This window comes from Oncorhynchus keta, chromosome 33, assembly GCF_023373465.1.
Source record: "Oncorhynchus keta strain PuntledgeMale-10-30-2019 chromosome 33, Oket_V2, whole genome shotgun sequence".
Lineage (NCBI taxonomy): Eukaryota > Metazoa > Chordata > Actinopteri > Salmoniformes > Salmonidae > Oncorhynchus > Oncorhynchus keta.
The window spans coordinates 21,613,254-21,640,921 of record NC_068453.1 but is presented as its reverse complement, the minus strand read 5'-3'; the positions used below and the strand labels follow the sequence as shown (position 1 = coordinate 21,640,921).

Here is a 27,668-nt window from a genome sequence, read left to right as displayed (position 1 = left end):
CTGTAGTTGCTCTGCGGCAGTGTACGACGATGCGAAGCCTGCAACCCACAACCACTCTTAAATATTGAATGACCGTTGTGGTCTCTTGGCCCCTACTGAAGGTTTTTGTGCCACTTCCGCTTGACCAAGCGCTCACAAATGAACCACTCTTCAAAGGGACTAGAGGTATTACTGTGCGGTCACCTGCAGCAGTCGGCTGCTCTGCAACCCGCAGTCCACTACAAGGATGACCGCGCCTGGTCAGAACATTATTCCTGCACAGCGGGAGCCCCCATGGGTGAACGTGCCTGGTCAGAACGTTATTCCTGCACAGCGGGAGCCCCCATGGGTGAACGCGCCTGGTCAGAACGTTATTCCTGCCCAGCGGGAGCCCCCATGGGTGAACGCTCACAGTCAAAGTGAACTCTGGAGTCCTACCAGGAGGCACACGGGGGAAGGTGCGGCCCACCTGCCCACATAAATAATAGACTACCCACAATCCTCTACTCAGTCTTCAACACTGCTCTGCGTTCTCCTACTGCGGCTGTGTTCTATAACGAGGCCAGAAATGTTTTTGTATCCTGTCCATTATGCCTAAACAACAAGGGACACGCCATTTCATCCTCACAGTCAACACCACAGCAGCTCAACCTACAGTACATACCAGACCTCCCCAACGTCTTTCTGTCAAGGGTGATGTCTTCCCATTTTATGACCCCCTGAATACTTCAACCGAGCCAATAACAATGACCAACATTCTTATTCATTATGCTTAACATTTAGAGCCAGTTTATCCTCAAGCCACATCTGAGTGAATCCAGTCTACATAAACAGCACCATCCATAGCAGACTGGACAGACAAGGACAATTTTGCCAATTATATCCACAAACACTTATGACATACCCAGGGTCTCTGCTGGTGATGTCATCATAGTGGAATGCAGGCTAAGCCCATGACTAATAAATATTACTACAACCTGATGGATTTATAATTCATTGTGATGAGAGCATATGGGAGCTCCCATTTGATCATTTGGTTTTCAATAAACAGGCCCGAGCTCATCGTAAGAGCATGGGTTTGATTGTCAACCCAATGATTTATATGGCAACAGACAGTACTGTACATGTATCAGCCACTGTCCTCAAATGCTTTAAGCGATACTTCTGGAACTCATTATTACTGATCTATGACAGCCATTATATAGTTTAAGTTTAGATTACATTTCCACAGCCACGTATTAATGTTATGGCGTCAAAATCTTAACTCGTCCCACAAGGATGACCTCTGATCCCATCAGGTCAATGGTTAATAGGTAGTAGAATAAACATCCACAAACCTGCCTGCCACCATCTCTCTTTGTAAGCCTATCTCATTATAAATTAGACCCATGTTAAATTGTGCAATCCCATGTATCTTAGGCAGAAAATGATGGAGAAAGCACTTGAAGTGAGTCTTGTTGTTTTCTTTAGAGAGTGCAGGTGCACTATACTAACGGCTATTGTGACATTTTGATAGAAGGCTGTAATGCTTGCCCAGGCATGAATCATGTGTGTCCTGCTGGGGTCATGATGAGCAGACAGACACTGAATCCCATGGTATGCACCAGAGGCTATGCTCGCCTCACTGTGGATCAGTTGGGTGTTGGGGTCATGTGACGCACGCCTGCCGCGTTTCCCCCCAAAACACTGGACTTAGTTAGGGCTTCCACCCATGGGAGGAAACATGAAAGTCTCCAATTCCTCCACTGAGAAAACAATACAGAGTTAATGATAATAATAACAGTTATTTCACCCGGGCCACCTCACCCCACACCCCTCTGAACACTTTGTTCCCCTTGTGGAATGTTCCAGAGGGAGAATATGGATAGAATCAGACTGTACCAAGAGCATTGACTTTAGGGGGGATTCCAGATCCACATTGAGCAGGGCTACAATAAAACATTCTGTAAACAGGAATCATTAAGTGAGAGTCAACACCTTTTTGCTCCAGGAAAAACAGAAGCAGGAGCCCGCAGGCTTGTAAACTGAACACTCCTTTCCCTCAAGGATAAGAAAAATATAAAATAAAACCCTTTCCAAGAAGGTCTTTAAATCTCTCCTGCCTGTTATTCTGGAGGGATGTAGGTAAGAGTGGTTTGGAGTGAAGCATGGTTTTAATTAGTTCTTATAGTTACCTCTTCACCCCTGGTGGCACACATGGCTTCCCTGATCTCTGGCAGAGCTGCTGTTGAACATCTTTAGCCTGATGAGCCGAAGGCTTGAGCTAACCCAATATCTCCCTGAGCCCAATGCGACACGATCTCCTAAGCTGTAAAGCTTTTGAGATGTGGATCTTCTCCTTTTTCCAGAGGTTCCCTTTATTAAATACACATTGGCTTGTTGGAGTTTGACAAGGGCCTTCGTATTAGATTTGAGTCTGGTGGAAACAAAGCATATTTTGTGTGTGTGTGTGGTGTGTGTTCTTCATTCCGCACTGTGAGAATGCTCATGCCTAAAATTATACATGATACACCAACTGACAAATGTATGCTTTTTAAACAATATGGCTTAAGTTGATTTCTCTACATGTGATTGGGGCGTAGGATATGAGGATGCTTATAGAGGTATGTCAAGATCAATAGAGTGAAGAGGCGTGGGAAACGGTACTTATTCATGTAAACAACTCTGGCTTTATTCCATACGGCAACAGCACTAACCACACATCCATGATCAAAAAGAGAGGGGGAGGGGAGGCACTCGAATACGGCTTTCATTCAGGATAAAAGGGCCTCGACCTCAAAAGCAATGTGCAATACTATTGACTAGAATAATGAAAAGTGACTTTAGCCTGGAGGCCTGAAGGAGAGCGCAGCCAGCCTGTTTGTTGATTAGAGAGAGAAGACAAAGGAAGAAGGATCAACTTGCTCTCAACTCCTCCACTCCTGCCCCCTGTCAATAGTGATGAATATGCATGAGTTTGGCATAGACAGTGAAGGCCTTTGATGGTTTGGATGGAGAGCTCTCCGTCTCTGGACGCTTAGAGACAGAGGATGTTTACTTCTTCCTTCTAGCTTTAGGACAATAAGGGCTTTTACAGTAGCTGCTTGGTCAGAGAGACAACCAAGTAAATGTTTTTTTCCACAGATCTCTTTTGCTCACCATGATAGTCCAGTGTTCATAAAGTGTCTGGAAAGTTGTGCTGTGTGGAATCTACTGAATGCATTGCAATCACAGATACAATCACTTCTTATGCACTTGTTGTTTAGTCAGTGTTAGCTGACTTGGTATAGTCCTGCTGTAAACGATAACACATTCCTCATTATTTCCCACCATAACATTGTCTGTTTGTATCCCACAGACCTGCAGGCCTCCCAGACGGTGGAGTACTACAGTCTGTCAGACAAGGCCATGGACTACAGGATCCTGTTGATGGATGAGGACCAGGACAGGATGTATGTAGGCTGTAAGGACCATGTCCTGTCTATGGACATCAACAACATCACCCATGGGACACTCAAGGTGAGGTCCTCTGAGCAGTCCGTTAAAGTGCTAAGAGGATTTTCCTTGCAGCATCAGGGAAATGTTTAGTTGATCATTGTTTGTTGTGATAGTATTGTAAGTAGAGAATGGATATAGCAGGATACTGACTTCATTTGCCTTACAGAATTATAGTATGATGGTGTGTTGACTCATAACTCCTTGTCCGTTGCCTACATTACTTCCATTACTTTCCATCCTATTTATCGAGGAGACAAAATTATGTTGATCTCATTTAGCTTTCCTTGCATGTGGCAGATCATGGCTGAATACATGATGCTAGTTATACAAGAACAGTAATGGTGGTAATTAAATTATATTATAGTACATTTTATATGCTAGATCACACCCATTTCATGGAGCAAAATATATGACACATATTAGTGGTGCTTGATTCAGTTCTGTGATTCTGTAACAGAAGTTCCCTGCTAATTGTATCTCTGTGTGCAGTGAGGGAGCCATCCTGTCTGTAATTGACAGGCGTGAAGAGCAGAACAGATGGGAATGCATTTAGTTCACCCCAGAGAGAGCTGTAGCACATCCATTTGCAAAGTAATTGCCTGATACGTTCCCAGCATTAGATCCTTCAAGCTTCTCACGGGATTAGAAATATAGCATTTACTGTAGACAAGTTATCATCATGATTGGGAAGTTCACTAAAGTGTAGAGCATCCCTATTAGGAAGTCACTAGAGTGTAGAGCATCTCTATTAGGAAGTCACTATGGTGTAGAGCATCCCTATTAGGAAGTCACTACAGTGTAGAGCATCCCTATTAGGAAGTCACTACAGTGTAGAGCATCCCTATTAGGAAGTCACTACAGTGTAGAGCATCCCTATTAGGAAGTCACTACAGTGTAGAGCATCCCTATTAGGAAGTCACTACAGTGTAGAGCATCCCTATTAGGAAGTCACTACAGTGTAGAGCATCCCTATTAGGAAGTCACTACAGTGTAGAGCATCCCTATTAGGAAGTCACTACAGTGTAGAGCATCCCTATTAGGAAGTCACTACAGTGTAGAGCATCCCTATTAGGAAGTCACTACAGTGTAGATCATCCCTATTAGGAAGTCACTACAGTGTAGAGCATCCCTATTAGGAAGTCACTACAGTGTAGAGCATCCCTATTAGGAAGTCAATACAGTAAGTGAAGTTTGTCCGTTTGCTTCAGAATCTGTTTATTTCTGTTCAATATGTTCTCTTCTCTTCCTTCCTTCCGCTCCCACAAACTGTCCATTGTTTCTGGGTTTAAAAAAATTCCCAGGTTTCCAAGAAGACCAGGATGTGCAATGGTCCCTAATGAAGCTGTTTTCTGTGTTTCTCACCAGGTGTTTTGGCCTGCATCTGTTAGCAAGATTGAGGAATGCCAAATGGCTGGCAAGGACCCCACGGTAAGAACACCAACACTCAATATGTAGCACTAACCGCTAACTAAATCCACTGAAAGTCATGTGTGATGCTAACCGCTAACTAGATGAATGAACACACTATACTGAGGATGCCTCTGGTCCTTTTCCATTAGCATGTATTAGCATGTTAGCATCCTGAGTTCCAAACACGTGGGGCTGCAGATGTTGAGGAGAGTCATTGACTCCTCCTGGCATTCCTTATGTTAGTCGATAGAAGAATGAGGCGTAGGAGTGTTCAAATCCACCCAGAGAAAACAAACGAGCATAAAAGCAGTACGTTAACCACTGTGACTGACAACAGATCTCATAACCTGGCCTGAACCCTTACTGCACTGCTTCTCTGTAATAGCATATACAACATTGGCAATCTCAAAACAGCAGCTGGTGATTCAGTTTTCTGTAACTAATTAGGCTGTTTTGCATGTTAGGACAAAAGTTCTGTTTTTGTTCCATTGTTTTTATTGGACTGTGTTGGCCTGTTTTTATTTGGACTGTGACTTCAAAGGCATGCATGTGGTGTACTGTTTCGAAGCTAGTAGTCGTAGTTAGTAACAACAGCCACCATGGCAGAGAGCTGTGGTCTTGTACAGTACTACAGTGTAGGACCATAGTCTTGTACTGTAGGAGTAGAGAAGAAGCTGTTTCCAGTCAGTGGAGGGTGATTAGTGCTGCCTATAGTCACGGCTTCAGCTCTGTGGACAGCCTCGCACAAATATTTGTGTGGAGAAGACTCGTGGTCGGCTTACCTCCCTCCTCTGCCTCTACTCTGCCATCCCTCTCTTTCGCAGCCCTGCCTGGTCTCTCTCTCTTGCATTCTCGGCCTCTCCGCTCTCTCTCGCTTTACTCTTACTGTCTCGCTCTACCCCTCACTCGCTCTTTGTTTCTCTCGCTCTGTTTAAACTCTGTTTTTATAATGCAGTTTCTCCCAGACATTTTATTTGTCTTCCTGAATCGCAGCCCTTGTCAGTTTGTTATGGTTACCCTCCTGATGTGTATATATTCAATTCTTCCTTTAGAATCTGGGGTCACCGGGCCTCCAGACTACGACCACACATTGTTAAGCACTGGAGGATGGCATTTGGGGAGAAAAATTCCTTTATTGTATGTATAAAAGGTTGAGATTGATTAAATCCATGTTTAAAAGTTCCCTCACTGTGTGATCCTCCCTTAAAGGCCATCAGCCTGGTTTTAAATCCCCTACTACAGTTGCTCTGGCTTGTCTCTAAAGGGGGCCTGTGACTGGATAGTTAACACAGGCAAGCTCTGGGACATGATATTAGTTCATATGTAAATTTGCTTTTGGATTTGAGCAGACAGTGGGGGGGCGTAGAGTTGATGGAGGGTGTCGTCTGCAGGGTGTTTATCTGCTAGGAGGAGAGGGAATGAAAGAGAAAGTGAAAAAGCGAGCGGGAATGAAGGGTGTGTGATGTTGGACATATCATTGTTTTTCTCGGTAGAGTTGGTGTGCGGAGTGTGAGCGGACGCAGCTGCCCCGTTTCCGTGGCGATGGCCAAGTTCCTAATGGCTCCCTGGGTGCTCCTCTCCTCCGCTGGCTCGCTCCGCGGTCTGAGTTTTTATTATGCACAAAGCCCAGTGCTCCGGCCACTCCCACGTTGTGCTGAAGAGGGGAAGATCTCGATTGGATCTGTAATCAGATCACAGGGCTGTATTTACTCAGCACTGGAGACGGAGCTTTGACAAAATATCAATTTCACTGTTGACACGCTTTTTTCCACTCCACCAGTGCCAGGGAGAAAACTGGAAATAGCTATGATGATTGTACTTCATGACAGTATATACAGTTGAAGTCGGATGTTTACATACACTAAGGTTGGAGTCATTAAAACTTGTTTTTCAACCACTCCACAAATTTCTTGTTAACAAACTATAGTTTTTGCAAGTCGGTTAGGACATCTACTTGGTGCATGACACAAGTAATTTTTCCAATAATTGTTTATAGACAGATTATTTCAGTTATAATTCACTGTATCACAATTCCAGTGGGTCAGAAGTTTGCATTCAGTAAATTGACTGCCTTTAAATAGCTTGGAAAATTCCAGAAAATTATTTCATGGCTTTAGAAGCTTTTGATAGGTTCATTGACATAATTAGAGTCAATTGGAGGTGTACCTGTGGATGTATTTCAAGGCCTACCTTCAAACTCAGTGCCTCTTTTCTTGACATCATGGGAAAAACTAAATATATCAGACAAGACCTAAAACAAATATATAATCGAATTGTAGACCTCTGGTCTGGTTCATCCTTGGAGCAATTTCAAAATGCCTGAAGGAACCACATTCATCTGTACAAACAATAGTACGCAAGTATAAACACCATGGGACCACGCAGCCGTCATACCGCTCAGGAAGGAGAAGCATTCTGTCTCCTAGAGATGAAGCTAGTTTGGTGCGAAAAGTGCAAATCAATCCCAGAACAACAGCAAAGGACCTTGTGACGATGCTGGAGGAAACGGGTACAAAAGTATCTATATCCACAGTAAAAAGAGTCCTATATCGACATAAACTGAAAGACCGCTCAGCAAGGAAGAAGCCACTGCTCCAAAACCGCCATAAAAAAGCCAGACTACGGTTTGCAACTGCACATGGGGACAAAGATCGTACTTTTTGGAGAAATGTCCTCTGGTCGGATGAAACAAAAATAGAACTGTTTGGCCACAATGACCATTGTTATGTTTGCAGGAAAAAGGGGGAGGCTTGCAAGCCGATGAACACCATCCCAACCGTGAAACACGGGGGTGGCAGCATCATGTTGTGGGGGTGCTTTGCTGCAGGAGGGACCGGTGCACAAAATAGATGGCATCATGAGGGAGGAAAATGATGTGGATATATTGAAGCAACATCTCAATACATCAGTCAGGAAGTTAAAGCTTGGTCGCAAATGGGTCTTCCAAATGGACAATGACCCCCCAAGCATACTTCCAAAGTTGTGGCAAATTGGCTGAAGGACAACAATGTCAAGGTATTGGAGTGGCCATCACAAAGCCCTGACCTCAATCCTATTGAAAATTTGTGGGCAGAACTGAAAAAGCATGTACGAGCAAGGAGGCCTCCAAACCTGACTCAGTTACACCAGGTCTGTCAGGAGGAATGGGCCAAAATTCACCCAACTTAATGTGGGAAGCTTGTGGAAGACTACCTGAAACGTTTGACCCAAGTTAAACAATTTAAAGGCAATGCTGCCAAATATTAACTGAGTGTATGTAAACTTCTGACCCACTGGGAATGCGATGAAAGAAATAAAAGCTAAAATAAATAATTCTCCCTTCTATTATTCTGACATTACACATTCTTAAAATAAAGTGGTGATCCTAACTGACTTAAGACAGGGATTTTTTACTTTGACTATATGTCAGGAATTGTGAAAACTGAGTTTAAATGTATTTGGCTAAGGGGTATGTAAACGTCCGACTTCAGCTGTAAGTAACAAGTGAGGAAAGTTGGAGTAACATTGGTAGCTAACCATTTGGAACTGTGTAATTGTTTTTTATGAAGCATAGTCCCTGACCAATCACAACTTGGCCACTGTTAGCTTTTATGACCTTCTCAACAATTGCAGTCTGGAAGGATTTTGCTGTTGATAGATAGATAGATAGATTGATTGATGTGTGAATACTTTGGTTATTTCATACATGTACTAACTAATTTCCTCCCCATCTCTCTGCAGCATGGATGTGGGAACTTCATCCGGGTGGTCCAGCCGTTCAACAGAACCCATCTGTTCATCTGTGGGAGTGGTGCCTACAGTCCTGTCTGTGCCTTCATCAACAGGGGCAGGAGACCAGAAGTTAGTATGCTCCTTGACCTATAGTCAGACCATGACAGCTATGCTATACTTGACCTACATTACAGTCTCCACCACCATATTATCATACAAATGGAAATTCCTGTGGCTATGTGATGTGGATTTTGCTGAAACAAAAGCTTCGTAGGTTTACGGCTGGGCGTCTGCTTCTGAAACCAAACTATGGGATTTTTTATGTTTCATCTGTGGCAAGAGGAAGTCTGTCTTAATCCAAGACATCCTCAGGAAAGCAGCCATTTGAGTTTAGTCATGTGTGTCAGTCTCTCTGAGACCAAGAAGAGAAGGATGGAGGAGCTGTCTGACCCAGTCTCTGCGATCCGGTCTCTGGCCGCCCGGCCCTGGAAACGAGATTGAGAAACCCCTCCAGGAGAAAAGCGCTCACAGAACTCACTCATAGTTACAGTAGTCTGCAGCGCCTGCCAAATGCTAACCGGCACAGAGTTCGAAACCAGGCTCTTTCTGCAGTATGGCGTCTTCTGTCATTTAGGATTTTGTTTGAAAAGCAGCTTTGCTCTGTTTTTCCCATCAGCCAATGCTTGGATGGGTCAGTATTGTGTCTCAGACTGGGTTTGCTAACAGTAACAAGCTGCTAGTGTGGGACTTTGACGCATAACTCCCTGGGCTCTTTGACCCCTAAACTTGTATCACATTGTTGTTGTATGGGAGCCTAGTGAGGAGGATTTCAGTGTCACAGACAGGTCACCTTTTGTTTGAGGGTGTCGCCGTACAGACCCTGTGATGAATGGCCACGGTTCACTACCAGAGCCATGGGGAATCTTCACGCAGTGGAGAGCAGTCGCGCTTTTCTGGAGAACGTCCCTGAGCTGACGACACCACCTTCCCCTTCATTGCCCCAGTCAGAACTGTTGAAGTTTGGGTAGGACCAAATCGGGGGGATGGGATGGGGGATTTTACGCTGACCGCCAAGATTGTCAATTCAGATGATCCATTTGACTGTGAGGGGTGGCAGAGGGCCAGGTCTGAGATGGAACCACAGCATCTCAGCCCATCAGAGGACATGTTCTTTTAATGTCCCGTACAACGTAGAATTCTGCCCAATTCCCATTCTAAAATCTGTTATTTACACTTTCTTTTCCTGTAGGAGCAAGTGTTCCACATTGACTCCAGGGCGGAATCTGGGAAGGGAAGGTGCTCCTTCAGTCCTAGAGTCAACACGGTCTCCGTCATGCTTAGTAAGTTCTCTGTCCCTCTATTGGCTCTATTTATGTCTCTGTAGCACGTGCCATCCAAAAACACAAACCGCTGTACTTCAACACCCTATGGTTAACCCCACTCCCCATCCCCCTTATCGGTGACCCTGTCGTAGGTCGGGCCGCACACCCTCGTCACTCTGTGTCGTCCTATGGTCTCTGATTGGTTGCCGGGTGTCAAGTTGCTGACGAAATAGCCAGAGTCACCCTGCCGCACGCACAGCTCGCCTTTCTGACACCCGAGCCCCGTGGGGTCAGCAGCCCTACCCATCATCAGCCCCTCAAGCCCAGGCCGTCCAGTCACAAGGCGAGGGTTGGCAGAGCGGAGGGGTAGTGGTGGCAGACAGAAGGCCTCTGAGTCAGACTAGTGGACAATCTGGCCTGTGTCTGGGCTAGATAAAAAGGCTCTATCTCCATACTGAACCCCTCTGGGGGATGTTGACACCACTGCTCCCCTCAGAGCAGCCAACCACATACAAACACTTGGACTTGAGCCACACCGCCAGAGTACAGGCTGCTGCATGCTGGGCTGGGGCTGATGGAATGATGAAGTGGCAGAGTAATGGAATGATGAAATGCACAGCGGGTGTGGGGAGAGGAAAGAAAGAGAGAGAGTGCGGGCTCACAGCCAGGGTCATTAGCAGAGTACAGGGAGATCAAACACTATGGCTGTTGGCTCCAGTACTGTTTACTGTCACCATTCCCTGTCCACAGTGATGTACTGTCTCTGTAAATAAAGGTTGTCATTGTAAATAAGAATTTGTTCTTAACTGAAATATTATTAGATAGTTGTGTTTACTCCATCACCATTGAATTCACCATTGAATATGAACCCAGAATGTCCGTCGACACAGGCACATCTTTGTTCCGTTGGCCGTTAATAGTCAGTGTTTGATCTTGTGTTGCCAAGTCTCCAGGATCAGGGGCTTGGGAGGGGGGTGTTCTGTTTGGTCAGATGGGAGTAAGATGGTTCAGCTATGAGGCAGGGTAGTGTTCATTGGGGCACACTCTATGGCAACACTCTTTGCAAAGGAAAATTAAAACAAGCTTTTCTTAGTGGACAAGTTCAGGTATTACAAGTTCCGGTAGTACCTCCCTGTTACACTCTATTTTCTTCCATGTTGTGCCTTAATGAACACTGCCCTGTATGTGTCTCTGTGTTCCAGACCAGGAGCTGTTCTCAGGCATGTACATAGACTTCATGGGGACGGACGCTGCCATCTTCAGGAGCCTCACCAGGAGGAACGCAGTGAGGACAGACCAGCACAACTCCAAGTGGCTGAGTGGTGAGCACGTACAGCAGAAACATATGAAGCACATGTGCACCAGAAGTCTCCAACTGTGACCCTGAAATGCTAGAGGTTGGGCAGGCTTTTATTCCATCCCTGCACTAACACATCTGGAGTAGGAGATCCACATTTAGTACATCAAAAGTACTTCAACTACTTTGACACTGGAGACAGTGGACAGAACGTTATACTATAACCTTTGACCCTGTTTATTTTTTTCCCATAGAACCCATCTTCATAGATGCCCAGTTAATCCCAGACGGATCGGATCCCAACGATGCTAAACTGTATTTCTTCCTCCGGGAGAGACTGACGGACAACAGTGGGAATACCAAGAACATCCACACCATGGTCGCTAGAGTGTGTCCTGTAAGTGTGTGTTCAGGAAGTGTGTGTACGTGCGTGTGCATTGCATACAAGGGTATGTGTACATACATGAGACATTAACATGCATCTCTTTCAACGTCTACAGAATGACATAGGTGGCCAGCGTAGCCTGGTGAACAAGTGGACCACGTTCCTGAAGGCCCGGATGGTGTGTTCAGTTCTGGAGGAGGACGGCACCGAGACACACTTTGATGAGCTCGGTGAGGAATACGCCAACACCTACCTACTATGTTCACCAAGGCCTGGAACATTCTGTTCCAACCCAAACCACTTCTCCTGTTTACCAAGAACTAAACATCTCGCTGGCCAGTCTTAAAAAATACCAATGGATCTCAGATGCTCAGGTGTTTTGGATTATAAGGGTCTTTATATCTGTTTCTTGACCTTCTCAGTATTGAAAGAATTCAGGGTTGCACTTTAGTTGGCTAGTCCACCTGCCGATGCTCTACAGACTATCTACAGACTATTAGTAACATGTAGACTATCTACTAACCCTAGCTCTAACCCCAACCTAACCCTTACCCTAACCTTTATTCTAAACCTAAAAGATCGTGTTTTGATATTATGACAATCTGGACTATCCAGAGTGACCCAATTCATTATTTTTGTCCTCTGTGAGCCTAAACAGATGCAATTCAATTCATCTCCACTTCAGACTCTTCCGTTCCAGGAGTATTAAACGATAAGGTGCATGATGAACGCTGACTCCATAACACAATGTTGTGTTTCCCCTTCCAGAGAGTGTGTTTTCTCTGGAAACCGATCACCCCAAGAGCCTCCTGGTGTTCGGCGTCTTCACATCCACAAGGTGAGGCCAACGGTAATATTGCTCGAGCCTTAGTGGCTGTGCTGACTGGCATGGCAGCACCGGATATCACCAGGAATGAAGCAGACATGACAGGAGCTCCTGGATAGAGACCCCCAGTATCACCTTTCACTGGACATGCCAGTCAGCAAAGCATTTAAACATTTTTTTTAATGTAACCTTTATTTAACTAGGCAAGTCAGTTAAAAACAAATTCTTATTTACAATGACGGCCTACACCAGGTGGATGGGCTCATTGTGCGCCACCCTATGGGACTCCCAATCATGGCCAGATGTGGTGCAGCCTGGATTCAAACCAGGTACTGCAGTGAGACCTCTTGCACTGAGATGCAGTGTCTTAGACCGCTGAGCCACTTGGGAGCAAACTATAGTGACCTGCATGTAGTACCAGAGGAGGAGCTATAGAAGGATGGGCTCATGGTAATGGAATAAATGGGACGGAGTCATACATGTGGTTTCCATATGTTTGATACAGTTCCATTCACTCCATTCCAGACATTACAATGAGCCCATCCTCCTATAGCTCCTCCCACCAGCCTCCCCTGGCACTACAGTATTTTGCTCATTGACTTAACTTTGCCATACCGTTCTCATTACATTGATCACTTTTCCTTATGTACTAGTAATGCATTTAGTGAGCTCTGCTTCCTTTCGCAATGTTGACAGCAAGTTCATTATGCATGAGTATCACCATGTAGTACCCCTGGTGTTTCCTGAGATCTACTGTTACTGTATGTGGTAACTCAGACACTATGTGTTCAATTACTTTATTTATTCCCAAGGTCTTTTGCAGGATGGCTATGCGTGCCTGTTACGTGTACTTACTGGGTTGTATTCACTAGGAACTGAACAGAAGCAAATGCGCAGAAACGGGAAGGGAACTATCAATAAGAAACAAGTTTTCTTTTTTACATTGCAAAACATTTTGCTTTGGTGTGCACTAATGAATACAACCCTGGTTTCTTTAATCATCAAGGGTAATTGGGCAGTGTCTAGATCAGGGTTACTCAACCTTGTACCGGGACCCTTCCATAAATCCTAAGGCAACGCTTGTATCTTTTGACCCTGCCCATAGGGCTCTGTAGTGCACTATATAGGCAGGAGTGTGCCATTTGAGACTCATACTCTCTCTATAGCCAACACAAACAGTCTGTCGTCTCCAGGCAAAGTTGCCATTCGTATCTCTCGCTCTCCATAGACCACACAGTCTGTAGTCTATATGCAACATTGTCATTCTTATCTCTCTCTCTACAGTCTAGTCTCCAGGCAATCTCTCTCTCTAGCCAACACAGTCTAGTCTCCAGGCAACATTGTCATTCCTATCTCTCTAGCCAACACAAACAGTCTGTAGTCTCCAGGCAGCATTGTCATGCCCATCTCTCTCTCCTGCTCTCTAGCCAACTGTTATATATGCCTCTTAGAGAGGGAACGCAACACCCTGTTACAACTCAATTCCCCGTGGAGTGAAAGAGGTATGGGACTGTAGGTGTGAGTAAGGATGACAAAGGCAGAAAATTTACCATTTACTGGGAATTTATTCCTTCACACGGTAAATTTGGGGAAAAGGGGCTGAATGAAACCAAAGTAAAGAAAGTAAAATGTCAAAGCCCCCTCTCCTACCTTACCTGCCTACCCACTACTTATCTGACTTAGCACCAGCTGGTGTGCTTACCAAAATACAGGGGGTGGTCCGTCCAGGTCTTACCTAGTGTGTATAGACAGTAAATACTATGGGTTATGTATGCCCGCAGGCCTCTTGCCTAAGCCCTTCCTAGGTGCCTTCCCCTTAACCCCTGGGAACAAATGAAACAGAATAATAGAAACGGAAGTCATCCATTTCAAGAGTCAAAAACACTGGATCTTATTGGCCAACACATACCTCAGATCAGCGGTTACAAAAATACCTAACAAAAACCTGTCTCTGAGCAACAACCAACACAGGACATCACCGTCGTCGCTCTTAACAACAACCAACACAGGACACACTAATCATTTCTCTTCTGCGCAACAGAACACTGGCTTATATAGCTGGAGAAGGAGTCTAATGGCATACAGCTGTATCCTCTGGCGAGAGGGCGGGGTCAGCTCCAATTAGCAATGGGGGCCGACCAATCAGCTGCTTGGGGGAATTTCCGGAAGCTACCCTGAAACACACACATGCAAACAAAACCACAACACATAAACAGGGGAACGTAACACCAACACAAACAGTCTGTAGTCTCTATGCAATGTTGTCATTCATATCTCTCTCTCTCTAGCCAGCACAGTCTGTAGTCTCTATGCAATGTTGTCATTCATATCTTTCTCTCTCTCTCTAGCCAGCACAGTCTGTAGTCTCTATGCAATGTTGTCATTCATATCTCTCTCTCTCTAGCCAGCACAGTCTGTAGTCTCTATGCAATGTTGTCATTCATATCTTTCTCTCTCTCTCTCTAGCCAGCACAGTCTGTAGTCTCTATGCAATGTTGTCATTCATATCTTTCTCTCTCTCTCTAGCCAGCACAGTCTGTAGTCTCTATGCAATGTTGTCATTCATATCTTTCTCTCTCTCTCTAGCCAGCACAGTCTGTAGTCTCTATGCAATGTTGTCATTCATATCTTTCTCTCTCTCTCTAGCCAGCACAGTCTGTAGTCTCTATGCAATGTTGTCATTCATATCTTTCTCTCTCTCTCTAGCCAGCACAGTCTGTAGTCTCTATGCAATGTTGTCATTCATATCTTTCTCTCTCTCTCTAGCCAGCACAGTCTGTAGTATCTATGCAATGTTGTCATTCATATCTCTCTCTCTCTAGCCAGCACAGTCTGTAGTATCTATGCAATGTTGTCATTCATATCTCTCTCTCAAAAGCCAACACAGTCTGTAGTCTCTATGCAATGTTGTCATTCATATATCTCTCTCTCTAGCCAACACAGTCTGTAGTCTCTATGCAATGTTTCATTCATATCTCTCTCTATCTCTCTAGCAACACAGTCTGTAGACTCTATTCAACGTTGTCATTCATCTCTCTCTCTCTCTCTCTCTAGCCAACACAGTCTGTAGTCTCTATGCAATCTTGTCATTCATATGTCGCTCTCTCTCTAGCCAACACAGTCTGTAGTCTCTATGCAATATTGTTATTCATATGCCAGCCAACACAGTCTGTAGTCTCTATGCAATATTGTTATTCATATCTCTCTCTCTAGCCAACACAGTCTGTAGTATCTATGCAATGTTGTCATTCATATCTCTCTCTCTATCTCTAGCCAACACAGTCTGTAGTCTCTATGCAATGTTTTGTCATTCATATGTCTCTCTCTCTCTAGTCATTCATATGTCTCTCTCTCTGGCCAACACAGTCTGTAGACTCTATGCAATATTGTCATTCATATCTCTCTCTATAGCCAACACAGTCTGTAGTCTCTATGCAATGTTGTCATTCATATCTATCTCTCTAGCCAACACAGTCTGTAGTCTCTATGCAATATTGTCATTCATATCTCTCTCTCTAGCCAACACAGTCTGTAGTCTCTATGCAATGTTGTCATTCATATCTCTCTCTCTAGCCAACACAGTCTGTAGTCTCTATGCAATGTTGTCATTCATATCTCTCTCTCTCTCTAGCCAACACAGTCTCTAGTCTCTATGCAATGTTGTCATTCATACCTCTCTCTCTCTCTCTCTATAGCCAACACAGTCTGTAGTCTCTATGCAATGTTGTCATTCATACCTCGCTCTCTCTCTCTCTCTCTCTCTCTCTCTCTCTCTCTCTCTATGCTGTTGTCATTCATATAGCCAACACAGTCTGTAGTCTCTATGCAATATTGTCATTCATATCTCTCTCTATAGCCAACACAGTCTGTAGTCTCTATGCAATGTTGTCATTCATATCTCTCTCTCTAGCCAACACAGTCTGTAGTCTCTATGCAATGTTGTCATTCATATCTCTCTCTCTCTAGCCAGCACAGTCTGTAGTCTCTATGCAATGTTGTCATTCATATCTTTCTCTCGCTCTCTAGCCAGCACAGTCTGTAGTCTCTATGCAATGTTGTCATTCATATCTTTCTCTCTCTCTCTAGCCAGCACAGTCTGTAGTCTCTATGCAATGTTGTCATTCATATCTCTCGCTCTCTCTCTCTAGCCAGCACAGTCTGTAGTCTCTATGCAATGTTGTCATTCATATCTTTCTCTCTCTCTCTAGCCAGCACAGTCTGTAGTCTCTATGCAATGTTGTCATTCATATCTTTCTCTCTCTCTCTAGCCAGCACAGTCTGTAGTCTCTATGCAATGTTGTCATTCATATATTTCTCTCTCTCTAGCCAGCACAGTCTGTGGTCTCTATGCAATGTTGTCATTCATATATTTCTCTCTCTCTCTAGCCAGCACAGTCTGTAGTCTCTATGCAATGTTGTCATTCATATCTCTCTCTCTCTCTCTCTAGCCAACACAGTCTGTAGTCTCTATGCAATCTTGTCATTCATATGTCTCTCTCTCTCTAGCCAACACAGTCTGTAGTCTCTATGCAATGTTGTCATTCATATCTCTCTCTCAAAAGCCAACACAGTCTATAGTCTCTATGCAATGTTGTCATTCATATCTCTCTCTCTCTCTCTCTAGCCAACACAGTCTGTAGTCTCTATGCAATGTTGTCATTCATATCTCTCTCTCTCTCTCTCTCTCTCTCTCTCTTGCCAACACAGTCTGTAGTCTCTATGCAATCTTTTCATTCATATGCCTCTCTCTCTCTAGCCAACACAGTCTGTAGTCTCTATGCAATATTGTTATTCATATATCTCTCTCTAGCCAACACAGTCTGTAGTATCTATGCAATGTTGTCATTCATATCTCTCTCTCTATCTCTAGCCAACACAGTCTGTAGTCTCTATGCAATGTTGTCATTCATATGTCTCTCTCTCTGGCCAACACAGTCTGTAGACTCTATGCAATATTGTCATTCATATCTCTCTCTATAGCCAACACAGTCTGTAGTCTCTATGCAATGTTGTCATTCATATCTCTCTCTCTAGCCAACACAGTCTGTAGTCTCTATGCAATGTTGTCATTCATATCTCTCTCTCTCTCTAGCCAACACAGTCTCTAGTCTCTATGCAATGTTGTCATTCATACCTCTCTCTCTCTCTCTCTCTCTAGCCAACACAGTCTCTAGTCTCTATGCAATGTTGTCATTCATACCTCTCTCTCTCTATAGCCAACACAGTCTGTAGTCTCTATGCAATGTTGTCATTCATACCTCTCTCTCTCTCTCTCTCTCTCTATAGCCAACACAGTCTGTAGTCTCTATGCAATATTGTCATTCATATCTCTCATTCATATCTCTCTCTATAGCCAACACAGTCTGTAGTCTCTATGCAATGTTGTCATTCATATCTCTCTCTCTAGCCAACACAGTCTGTAGTCTCTATGCAATGTTGTCATTCATATCTCTCTCTCTCTCTAGCCAGCACAGTCTGTAGTCTCTATGCAATGTTGTCATTCATATCTTTCTCTCTCTCTCTAGCCAGCACAGTCTGTAGTCTCTATGCAATGTTGTCATTCATATCTTTCTCTCTCTCTCTAGCCAGCACAGTCTGTAGTCTCTATGCAATGTTGTCATTCATATCTCTCTCTCTCTCTCTCAATGTTGTCATTCATATCTTTCTCTCTCTCTAGCCAGCACAGTCTGTAGTCTCTATGCAATGTTGTCATTCATATCTTTCTCTCTCTCTCTAGCCAGCACAGTCTGTAGTCTCTATGCAATGTTGTCATTCATATCTTTCTCTCTCTCTCTAGCCAGCACAGTCTGTAGTCTCTATGCAATGTTGTCATTCATATCTTTCTCTCTCTCTAGCCAGCACAGTCTGTAGTCTCTATGCAATGTTGTCATTCATATCTTTCTCTCTCTCTCTAGCCAGCACAGTCTGTAGTCTCTATGCAATGTTGTCATTCATATATTTCTCTCTCTCTCTAGGCATCACAGTCTGTAGTCTCTATGCAATGTTGTCATTCATATCTCTCTCTCTCTCTCTCTCTAGCCAACACAGTCTGTAGTCTCTATGCAATGTTGTCATTCATATCTCTCTCTCTCTCTCTCTCTCTCTCTCTTGCCAACACAGTCTGTAGTCTCTATGCAATCTTGTCATTCATATGTCTCTCTCTCTCTAGCCAACACAGTCTGTAGTCTCTATGCAATATTGTCATTCATATCTCTCTCTCTAGCCAACACAGTCTGTAGTCTCTATGCAATGTTGTCATTCATATCTCTCTCTCTAGCCAACACAGTCTGTAGTCTCTATGCAATGTTGTCATTCATATCTCTCTCTCTCTCTAGCCAACACAGTCTCTAGTCTCTATGCAATGTTGTCATTCATACCTCTCTCTCTCTCTCTCTATAGCCAACACAGTCTGTAGTCTCTATGCAATGTTGTCATTCATACCTCTCTCTCTCTCTCTCTCTCTCTCTCTCTCTCTCTCTATAGCCAACACAGTCTGTAGTCTCTATGCAATATTGTCATTCATATCTCTCTCTATAGCCAACACAGTCTGTAGTCTCTATGCAATGTTGTCATTCATATCTCTCTCTCTAGCCAACACAGTCTGTAGTCTCTATGCAATGTTGTCATTCATATCTCTCTCTCTCTCTAGCCAGCACAGTCTGTAGTCTCTATGCAATGTTGTCATTCATATCTCTCTCTCTCTCTCTAGCCAGCACAGTCTGTAGTCTCTATGCAATGTTGTCATTCATATCTTTCTCTCTCTCTCTAGCCAGCACAGTCTGTAGTCTCTATGCAATGTTGTCATTCATATCTCTCTCTCTCTCTCTCTCTAGCCAGCACAGTCTGTAGTCTCTATGCAATGTTGTCATTCATATCTTTCTCTCTCTCTAGCCAGCACAGTCTGTAGTCTCTATGCAATGTTGTCATTCATATCTTTCTCTCTCTCTCTAGCCAGCACAGTCTGTAGTCTCTATGCAATGTTGTCATTCATATCTTTCTCTCTCTCTAGCCAGCACAGTCTGTGGTCTCTATGCAATGTTGTCATTCATATATTTCTCTCTCTCTCTAGCCAGCACAGTCTGTAGTCTCTATGCAATGTTGTCATTCATATCTCTCTCTCTCTCTCTCTAGCCAACACAGTCTGTAGTATCTATGCAATGTTGTCATTCATATCTCTCTCTCAAAAGCCAACACAGTCTGTAGTCTCTATGCAATGTTGTCATTCATATATCTCTCTCTCTAGCAACACAGTCTGTAGACTCTATTCAACGTTGTCATTCATATCTCTCTCTCTCTCTCTCTAGCCAACACAGTCTGTAGTCTATATGCAATATTGTCATTCATATCTCTCTCTCTCTCTCTCTCTCTTTCTCTCTCTCTTGCCAACACAGTCTCTAGTCTCTATGCAATGTTGTCATTCATATCTCTCTCTCTCTCTAGCCAACACAGTCTGTAGTCTCTATGCAAAATTGTCATTCATATCTCTCTCTCTCTCTCTCTCTCTCTCTCTCTCTCTCTCTCTCTCTCTCTCAACACAGTCTGTAGTCTCTATGCAATCTTGTCATTCATATGTCTCTCTCTCTCTAGCCAACACAGTCTGTAGTCTCTATGCAATGTTGTTATTCATATCTCTCTCTCTCTAGCCAACACAGTCTGTAGTCTCTATGCAATGTTGTCATTCATATGTCTCTCTCTCTAGCCAACACAGTCTGTAGACTCTATGCAATATTGTCATTCATATCTCTCTCTCTCTCTAGCCAACACAGTCTCTAGTCTCTATGCAATGTTGTCATTCATACCTCTCTCTCTCTCTCTCTCTCTCTCTCTCTCTCTAGCCAACACAGTCTGTAGTCTCTATGCAATGTTGTCATTCATACCTCGCTCTCTCTCTCTCTCTCTATAGCCAACACAGTCTGTAGTCTCTATGCAATGTTGTCATTCATATCTCTCTCTCTAGCCGACATAGTCTGTAGTCTCTATGCAATGTTGTCTCTTCATGTCTCTCTCTCTCTCTCTCTCTCTATAGCCAACACAGTCTGTAGTCTCCAGGTCTGCAGGCAACTTTGTCATTCCTATCAGCACAATGTGTTTCTTCCTCTTGCTCCTTCAGACTTTCTCCTCTGTTTCGCTCGCTGTACAAAGGCTCTCTCTGTATTACTCATGGTCATGTGGTTTTTAGGTTCCGGTCCAAACCACATCATATCCTCATAACCTTCTGGGAATGGAGCAAGAATGGTGGAAGAGGGGCAAGTTGGGTAGAGCGGAGTCGTGTGGCAGTAAGCTTCACCCGGATTTGATGGCTTGGATATCCTATGAACAGCAGGGTTTAAAGGACTGTGATGTTTTAACTGGGTGGATCTGGGGGCTTCTGGGATGTCAGTTCACATCACACTGACCGCCAGAATGTGTGTGTGTCGTTTCCCACAGCTCAGTGTTTAAGGGCTCGGCCGTGTGTGTCTACAACATGGCAGACATCTTGACAGTCTTCAACGGGCCGTTCGCGCATAGGGATGGGCCAAACTTTCAGTGGGTGGCGTACCAGGGACGGATCCCCTACCCCCGGCCTGGAACTGTGAGTTTAGGATCTTATATCTGTATTGAACTCAAAATAAGACAAGAGCTCCAATGCAAATGTTCCTTGATGTTCTCCTACACAGTATCTACTGTGTATCTACTGTGTCTATCAATGTGGTTGAGGAAACCATGTCAGAGAAACACTATGCAATGAGCATGAGGATAGCAGAGTTCAGAGTCAGGGGTAGGCTTTTCCTTTATGTACCTTTGTCACAGAGCTGAGTGGTAGGGATTTAGTCACCTCTATAACAAATCTCTCTCTCTTGCTCTCTCCTTCCCCCCTTGATTCTCTCCCTCCAGTGTCCAGGCGGAGCCTTCACCCCTCACATTCAGAGCACCAAGGAGTTCCCTGACGACGTGGTGACGTTTGTCAGGAACCACCCGGTCATGTTCAATTCTATCTACCCCGTTGGCAGGAGGCCCCTGGTGGTCAGAACGCAAGCTGACTACAAGTACACCTCCATCGCTGTGGACCAGGTGACCGCCGCAGATGGCCACTACCAGGTCCTCTTCCTGGGCACAGGTTTGTACTGAACAATACATCCTTATTGATCTGTTAGAGACAACTAGCACCCAGTCCCACCACACAACATACACACACCACAGGCTAGGAGCAGCACAGGGCCTGTACATCGCCTACATCAGCACCTAAGTAGCTGTTCAGGATGCCTGTTCAGGAAGCCTGTTCAGAATCTCTCCTTCAGACTAACATTCTCATATTCCTCGTCTCGCCACTTGTGTTCAATAACCATCAGAGTTGCACTTTAAAGAGCTCTGACTAATGCGGTGGGTTACATGAGTGGGATGCTTCGTAAAGAGTGTGACATCGTCCATGATGGAGCATCCATGTTGGCTACGGATGCTAACAGATCTCCAGGCCCCAGCATGACAGCCTAAATGACCTGTTCTCTCTGTCACCAGGGGGTGGCGCCACCACAATGCCCTCATTATACATAACCCACTTAATTCCATTATATTCTATATTGTAATAATCTATCTCTGCTCTCTAATGCCATAACACAGGCATTTCATAGGCAAATGATTACAGAGGGGATATGAACTCAAGATAAGTAGTCTGTCTCACTCTTCAGTGAATAGAACAATAACTGCACTATAATGAGCTGCAACAGAGACAAACAGACGTGTAGGAGGGCGATGCAGCCCACTGGGTGGAGGAAGAGGAGGAAGAGGAAGAGGAAAGGTCTGAGCAACACAGAGGGGAGTGTGGAGCTGGCTGTATGTCTTGCATCCCAGGGAGCCTCTCTCCTTTCTCTCACTCACAGCTGTTTATGTTTATCAGTCTTCCAATCCTCCAAGATTCCTGAACACATGCCAGTAATGTCAGACTGCAGGGCGGAGAGGTGGAGGCTTTGTTTCAGGAGATCTTGCTGTAACTCTCCTCTCTCCTCCCTCTGCTCGCGAACTGTCTCCATTCTCTGACATGTACATGGAACCGATAGATGCACACACACACTACATGTTCATGTTTTTAAATGTATTTCAATTGTAAAGTATTTTGTCTAAAAATCTAATCAAAATGTGTGTGTGTGTGTGTGTGTGTGTGTGTGTGTGTGTGTGTGTGTGTGTGTGTGTGTGTGTGTGTGTGTGTGTGTGTGTGTGTGTGTGTGTGTGTGTGTGTGTGTGTGTGTGTGTGTGTGTGTGTGTGTGTGTGTGTGTGTGTGTCCTCAGACAAAGGGACAGTGCAAAAGGTCATCGCTCTCCCCACAAACCGCTCCCTGGACCAGGATTTGATACTGGAAGAGCTGGAAGTGTTTAAGGTTTGAATTCTCTCTCTCAAACACAGACAGACAGACATCAAATGCAGACAGAATAGGAGCTCTTGGCGTCTTCACAAGGGGTTGCAGACTGTACTCCTAAGGGAGGGGCATTCAGGAGAGTGATGACCCGGCCACTAGACCACCACACAAGACTGATGGGAAGCATACTGACATTAGAGGGCGATGGCAGTCACCCATACCAACCCTCACACGCTCTGTTTTATCTCAGCCTGATAAACAAAGCAAGTCATCCATGTGATCAAGGCCCAACCAAGCTAATCTCTCTCTGCACCTGGACGACACCGGTCTCCCAGTCTCCCACTAGTGTAGTTTGACGTGTCATGGAGATCTCACATAGTGTTCCTACTAGTGCCTCGCGGTGGAAGGTTACAGGGTATTCAATAGGATGCAAGATAACCTGAGTGTGTGATGAACGAGTGAGAGCGTTGATTAAAATATCCCTCCACAGAATGTAAAGGATCAAATGAATTTCCTAAGATTCACGGTGTGCAACAAGGACTAGCTCAAACACACCTACAGTCTTATGTAATATGATAAGATAAGAAAGTTATTATGGTCCATTACTTTTATGAGATAGGGTCACAACATTTGTTACATAATATTATTGACATTGTGGCATGTTTCTCTCTTCCCAGAACCAAGCTCCAGTGACAAACTTGAGAATATCTTCCAAAAAAGTAAGTATGTGCAACCAGTGCTTAATGTATCTCCATATTGTTTCAAAATGCTTCTGATTAGCTCATTGCTATCGCCTAGTGCAATAGTTTATTTTCTGCATTAAAATTGTGACTCAGCCGGAAAGCACGATAATAAGCCATAATTGTCCGTGATCTTAACTTAGTTAAGTCACGCTTCCACTTGTTAAAACAAACAGTGTGGTTGACATTTGAACTGTTTGGCCTCGCAGCAACAGCTGTACGTAAGTTCAGAGCACGGCGTGTCCCAAGTGTCTCTGCACCGTTGCAATGCCTACGGCTCAGCCTGCGCCGACTGCTGCCTGGCCAGAGACCCCTACTGTGCCTGGGACGGCCTGAGCTGCTCCCGCTTCTACCCCACTGGCAAGAGGTACGGTACTACAGACTCTGGGTCAACATCAACAGTACAATACCAGCTGTGAGAAAGGAGCGCTCTGAAGCAAACTGAGCGGCACAATTACCATTTTACGGTGTTATTCCACTCTATGGTGCAGTCTGATTTTACCCGTAAAACATTGGTGCTGAGGACCCAGGTTGTTAAGGGTTACAGTATAGGGCAACTCTTCACATAGCTTAGGTGTTATTCATGGGGAATGAGTCATTATACAGCTCTTAATAGTTTGTTTGGTTTTCCCCAAAATACCAAAAGGTTTGAGCTAACGATACACTGATGTTACTGTAATTACATAGCTAGGTTATTCCACTGGCATAAGGCAATGTATTAGGCTGGTTATACAATATATCTGCAGGACATAATGATAACATACACTATAGAAAACATCCATGACCGACTGACCTGGTGAATCCAGGTGAAGGCTATGATCCATTATTGATGTCACTTGTTAAATCCACTTCAATCAGTGTAGATGAAGGGGAGGAGACAGGTTCAAGAAGGATATTTAAGCCTTGAGGCAATTGAGACGTGGATTGTGTATGTGTACCATTCAGAGGGTGAATGTGCAAGACAACATAATTAAGTGCCTTTGAACGGGGTATGGTAGTAAGTGTCAGGAGCACCGGTTTGTGTCAAAAGCGTCAACACAAATGGGGTTTTCACGCTCAACAGTTTCCTGTGTGTATAAATAATTGTCAAGCCTGCTCCCGCTCTCCCTCTCTGGCGCTCGAAGGCGCCAGGCTGCCCAGCACTACACACTCCTTTACCTCATCGCGTGCATCAGTGATTCATTGGACTCACCTGGACTCAATCATCTGCTTTCATTTCATCCCCTATATCTGTCTGTTCCCAGGTTGTTCCCTGCTTCAGCATTATTGTCGTCATTTCGTTTTGTTCCCCCTTTTCTGACGCTGTTCCTGTCCTGCTCCTCGTCTGTGCTTGATTAAACGTTCACTCTCCGTACCTGCTTCTCATCATCAGCGTCGGTTCTTACAAGAATGGTCCACCACCCAAAGGACATCCAGCTCATCCAGCTCAATATTAGGAAGGTGTTCATAATGTTTGGTATACACCATGTATTATTGAATTGATCCAACCATAACACAGCTGTAGCAGTGAGTGATACTGTTCTACTTTGAACAGTCCCCCCTCTGGTTTCCCTCCTCACCGGCTGTTCAGCTGCCATTGCAGTCACCCGCAGTTCAAGTTTAGCTTGGTTAGGGAACAGAGGCTCTGTCCTTTTACTCCTCAGAAAACCTGCTGGAAATGTGTCTGCTGTTTAAGCTCTCTCTCCCTGTAGCTGTTGGATGGGAAGCGACTGAACCATACAGTGGAATAACATTGTCAAATGTTCCTCACACCGCTGTGTCTGGCTCAGTGGTCCTTCCTCACTGTTGATATTATGGGATTTTAGAGATTTTCATAATGGGCTGGAGGGTTGGTATAACCGTGTTTCTAAGCTACTGGGCTTTGTGTTTGTGTAGGCAATTAAACTAGATATACAATATATTTGACAGGATTCAATGTTTATGCCATTTCACAGTACATAACATATATACGGGACTGTATTGTGGCATTGGAAATATTTCTGGATGGTTATGGTTTCTACACAGAAGGAGCAGAAGACAGGACATCATCCATGGCAACCCACTGACTCAGTGCAGAGGATTCAACCTGAAAGGTATGACAACATCCAGCCAACGTGTGCCCAATGCCTGAGAAACCCACAGCTCTGTTGAATTGGCCAACAGAGGGCATTGGTATGCTAATCCATTTATCTGATTTCCTCGACTCATTTGCTCTGTGGCTGGTCTATCCCAGCTGTACTCATTTTACTCTAAACGGGTCTAACATAGATTCTGTTGGTTTATGGGTCATTTGAGTTCAGGCCCTTTCGTGGTTCAGCAGCAGGTGCATAGTGTTTTACTGTATTGTCCCCTTGAGAGAGAGAGAGTGTGTGTGTGTGTGTGTGTGTGTGTGTGTGTGTGTGTGTGTGTGTGTGTGTGTGTGTGTGTGTGTGTGTGTGTGTGTGTGTGTGTGTGTGTGTGTGTGTGTGTGTGTGTGTGTGTGTGTGTGTGTGTGTGTGTGTTAGTGAGCAGACAGACTATACACAGATGATTCACTCAATCAGCTGTCGGCAAGCTGTCCAACAAGGGGAGGCGCTACGGTCTCCATAGTGCTACATTCTAGTATAAGTCTGTGTGAATGAACATATGTCATGGGACTAAACCATATGGTCACTGGTGCTAATTAGTCTATACCCTGTCATCCATCCAGCATGGGGATGAGCTAGTTGGCTGGCACACAAACATCAGATGACAATGCTGTCAGTTAAATGGATGCAATCTAACAAACAAGCATACTTGGGGGATAATCTTAACTTCAAATTTCTTTAGTACATTGAAACCAATGGGCGACTACGTGAAAATTAGACTTCAGTGGAAGTTAGGATTCACCCCCTTGTGACTAGGAGGGTTTGGTTGTACTGCAGGTGTCACTAACCCTCAGGTCAACTTTTGACCCTGACTCTTGGGACCTACTTCATACAACTGTATGGTTTATGTCTCAGTGAGTTGATGTGTGTGAAACGCTCTTGTTTCAGCGTACAGGAACGCGGTGGAGATGACCCAGTATGGAGTGAAGAACAACACCACCTTCCTCGAGTGTCTTCCTAAGTCCCCTCAGGCCTCCGTCCGCTGGCTCATCCACAGAGACAATGACAGGAGGAAAGAGGTCAGACAACACCTTCGCGAGTCAGGGTTAATTGAGAAGTTGGGTTGAACCACAGAAATGGAATGATTCATTCTATGGGTTCAACATCAGAGCTGGCTCAATTGGCTTAATTCCGACTCCAGTTTCTTGCAAATCAATGACTTTTTAAGCAAATATGGAATCCCATGACGTGAAGGAGGCTTGAGGGGGTATCGTTTTTCCTCAGTCAGTAACACACGGGACAGACTGAGTACAAATGCTGTTGGTGGTCGATTACATTATCAAACACGTCGTTACAATCGAATGATTGTGTCGAATAATTGTGTTGAATGCCTTGATCTGGTTGGAACTAGAACAAAGCATTTGAACACAATCCTTAGATTGTGACGACGTGTTTGAAGTAATATCAGACCACTATCACGTCATGCCTCGGATGACGTTGTAAAGTATTTATTGGCTGTGTAACAAGATAATGAGTAGTGATATACTGTAGGTCACATGTGATATGGGACCTAACTAATGAGTCTATTCTCAACGGGGGAAACATTTCACATTACTGACACCCTCTGAGACTTCCTGCTGCCCATCAGGCCATGAGAAATTATACGGGGCTGTGCAAAGAGAACCTGCTCTTATAAGGATTCACATCTTTTACAGATTTCACTCTTTGTAGCTCATGAATAATACTTATATCAGAGATTCTATGAGAATGAGTATTCCAGGTGAACTGTTTAAAGACTTCCTCCAGTGATTTTTGACCTTTTACAGTTGAAAAGCGATATCCCCAGTATTGATACAGTAAAGGACACACTAGAGGGTAAAAAAATGTTTGTTTTCAGCAAAATTGTGTTTTTTAGACACAACTGCAAATTTCAAGGAGCAGGACATTAATGGCTGATGGGAAGTGGCGATGTCATGGGCCTCCCCCCTTGCTTGAGGAACAATAGAGAATAAAAGAGGAAAGCCCTCCCCCTTCCTTGTGCTATGTCATGACATACCAGGACCACCTATTGAGATGTGCTTTACATGAAGTAAATCCAGTGTTAAATGAGCTGAACAGGAGACTGGAGTGCCACTTGAAGTTGAC

The 27,668-nt window shown here is 44.4% G+C and overlaps 1 protein-coding gene across 1 annotated transcript in view; it reads left to right on the top strand.

Annotated features, from left to right (window-relative positions):
• The window catches only part of LOC118365989 (semaphorin-3C-like), a 48,522-nt gene that overhangs the window by 18,229 nt on the left and 2,625 nt on the right, over window positions 1-27,668 (top strand). Inside the window, exons 3-17 of the mRNA XM_052492442.1 lie at window positions 3,317-3,477; window positions 4,822-4,884; window positions 8,587-8,706; window positions 9,827-9,917; window positions 11,102-11,221; window positions 11,451-11,593; window positions 11,697-11,811; window positions 12,350-12,419; window positions 20,835-20,979; window positions 21,282-21,504; window positions 22,671-22,759; window positions 23,416-23,457; window positions 23,688-23,845; window positions 25,483-25,550; window positions 26,472-26,602. Of these exons, the coding sequence (XP_052348402.1) occupies window positions 3,317-3,477; window positions 4,822-4,884; window positions 8,587-8,706; window positions 9,827-9,917; window positions 11,102-11,221; window positions 11,451-11,593; window positions 11,697-11,811; window positions 12,350-12,419; window positions 20,835-20,979; window positions 21,282-21,504; window positions 22,671-22,759; window positions 23,416-23,457; window positions 23,688-23,845; window positions 25,483-25,550; window positions 26,472-26,602 (1,739 nt within the window). The remainder of the gene's footprint in view (window positions 1-3,316; window positions 3,478-4,821; window positions 4,885-8,586; window positions 8,707-9,826; window positions 9,918-11,101; window positions 11,222-11,450; window positions 11,594-11,696; window positions 11,812-12,349; window positions 12,420-20,834; window positions 20,980-21,281; window positions 21,505-22,670; window positions 22,760-23,415; window positions 23,458-23,687; window positions 23,846-25,482; window positions 25,551-26,471; window positions 26,603-27,668) is intronic.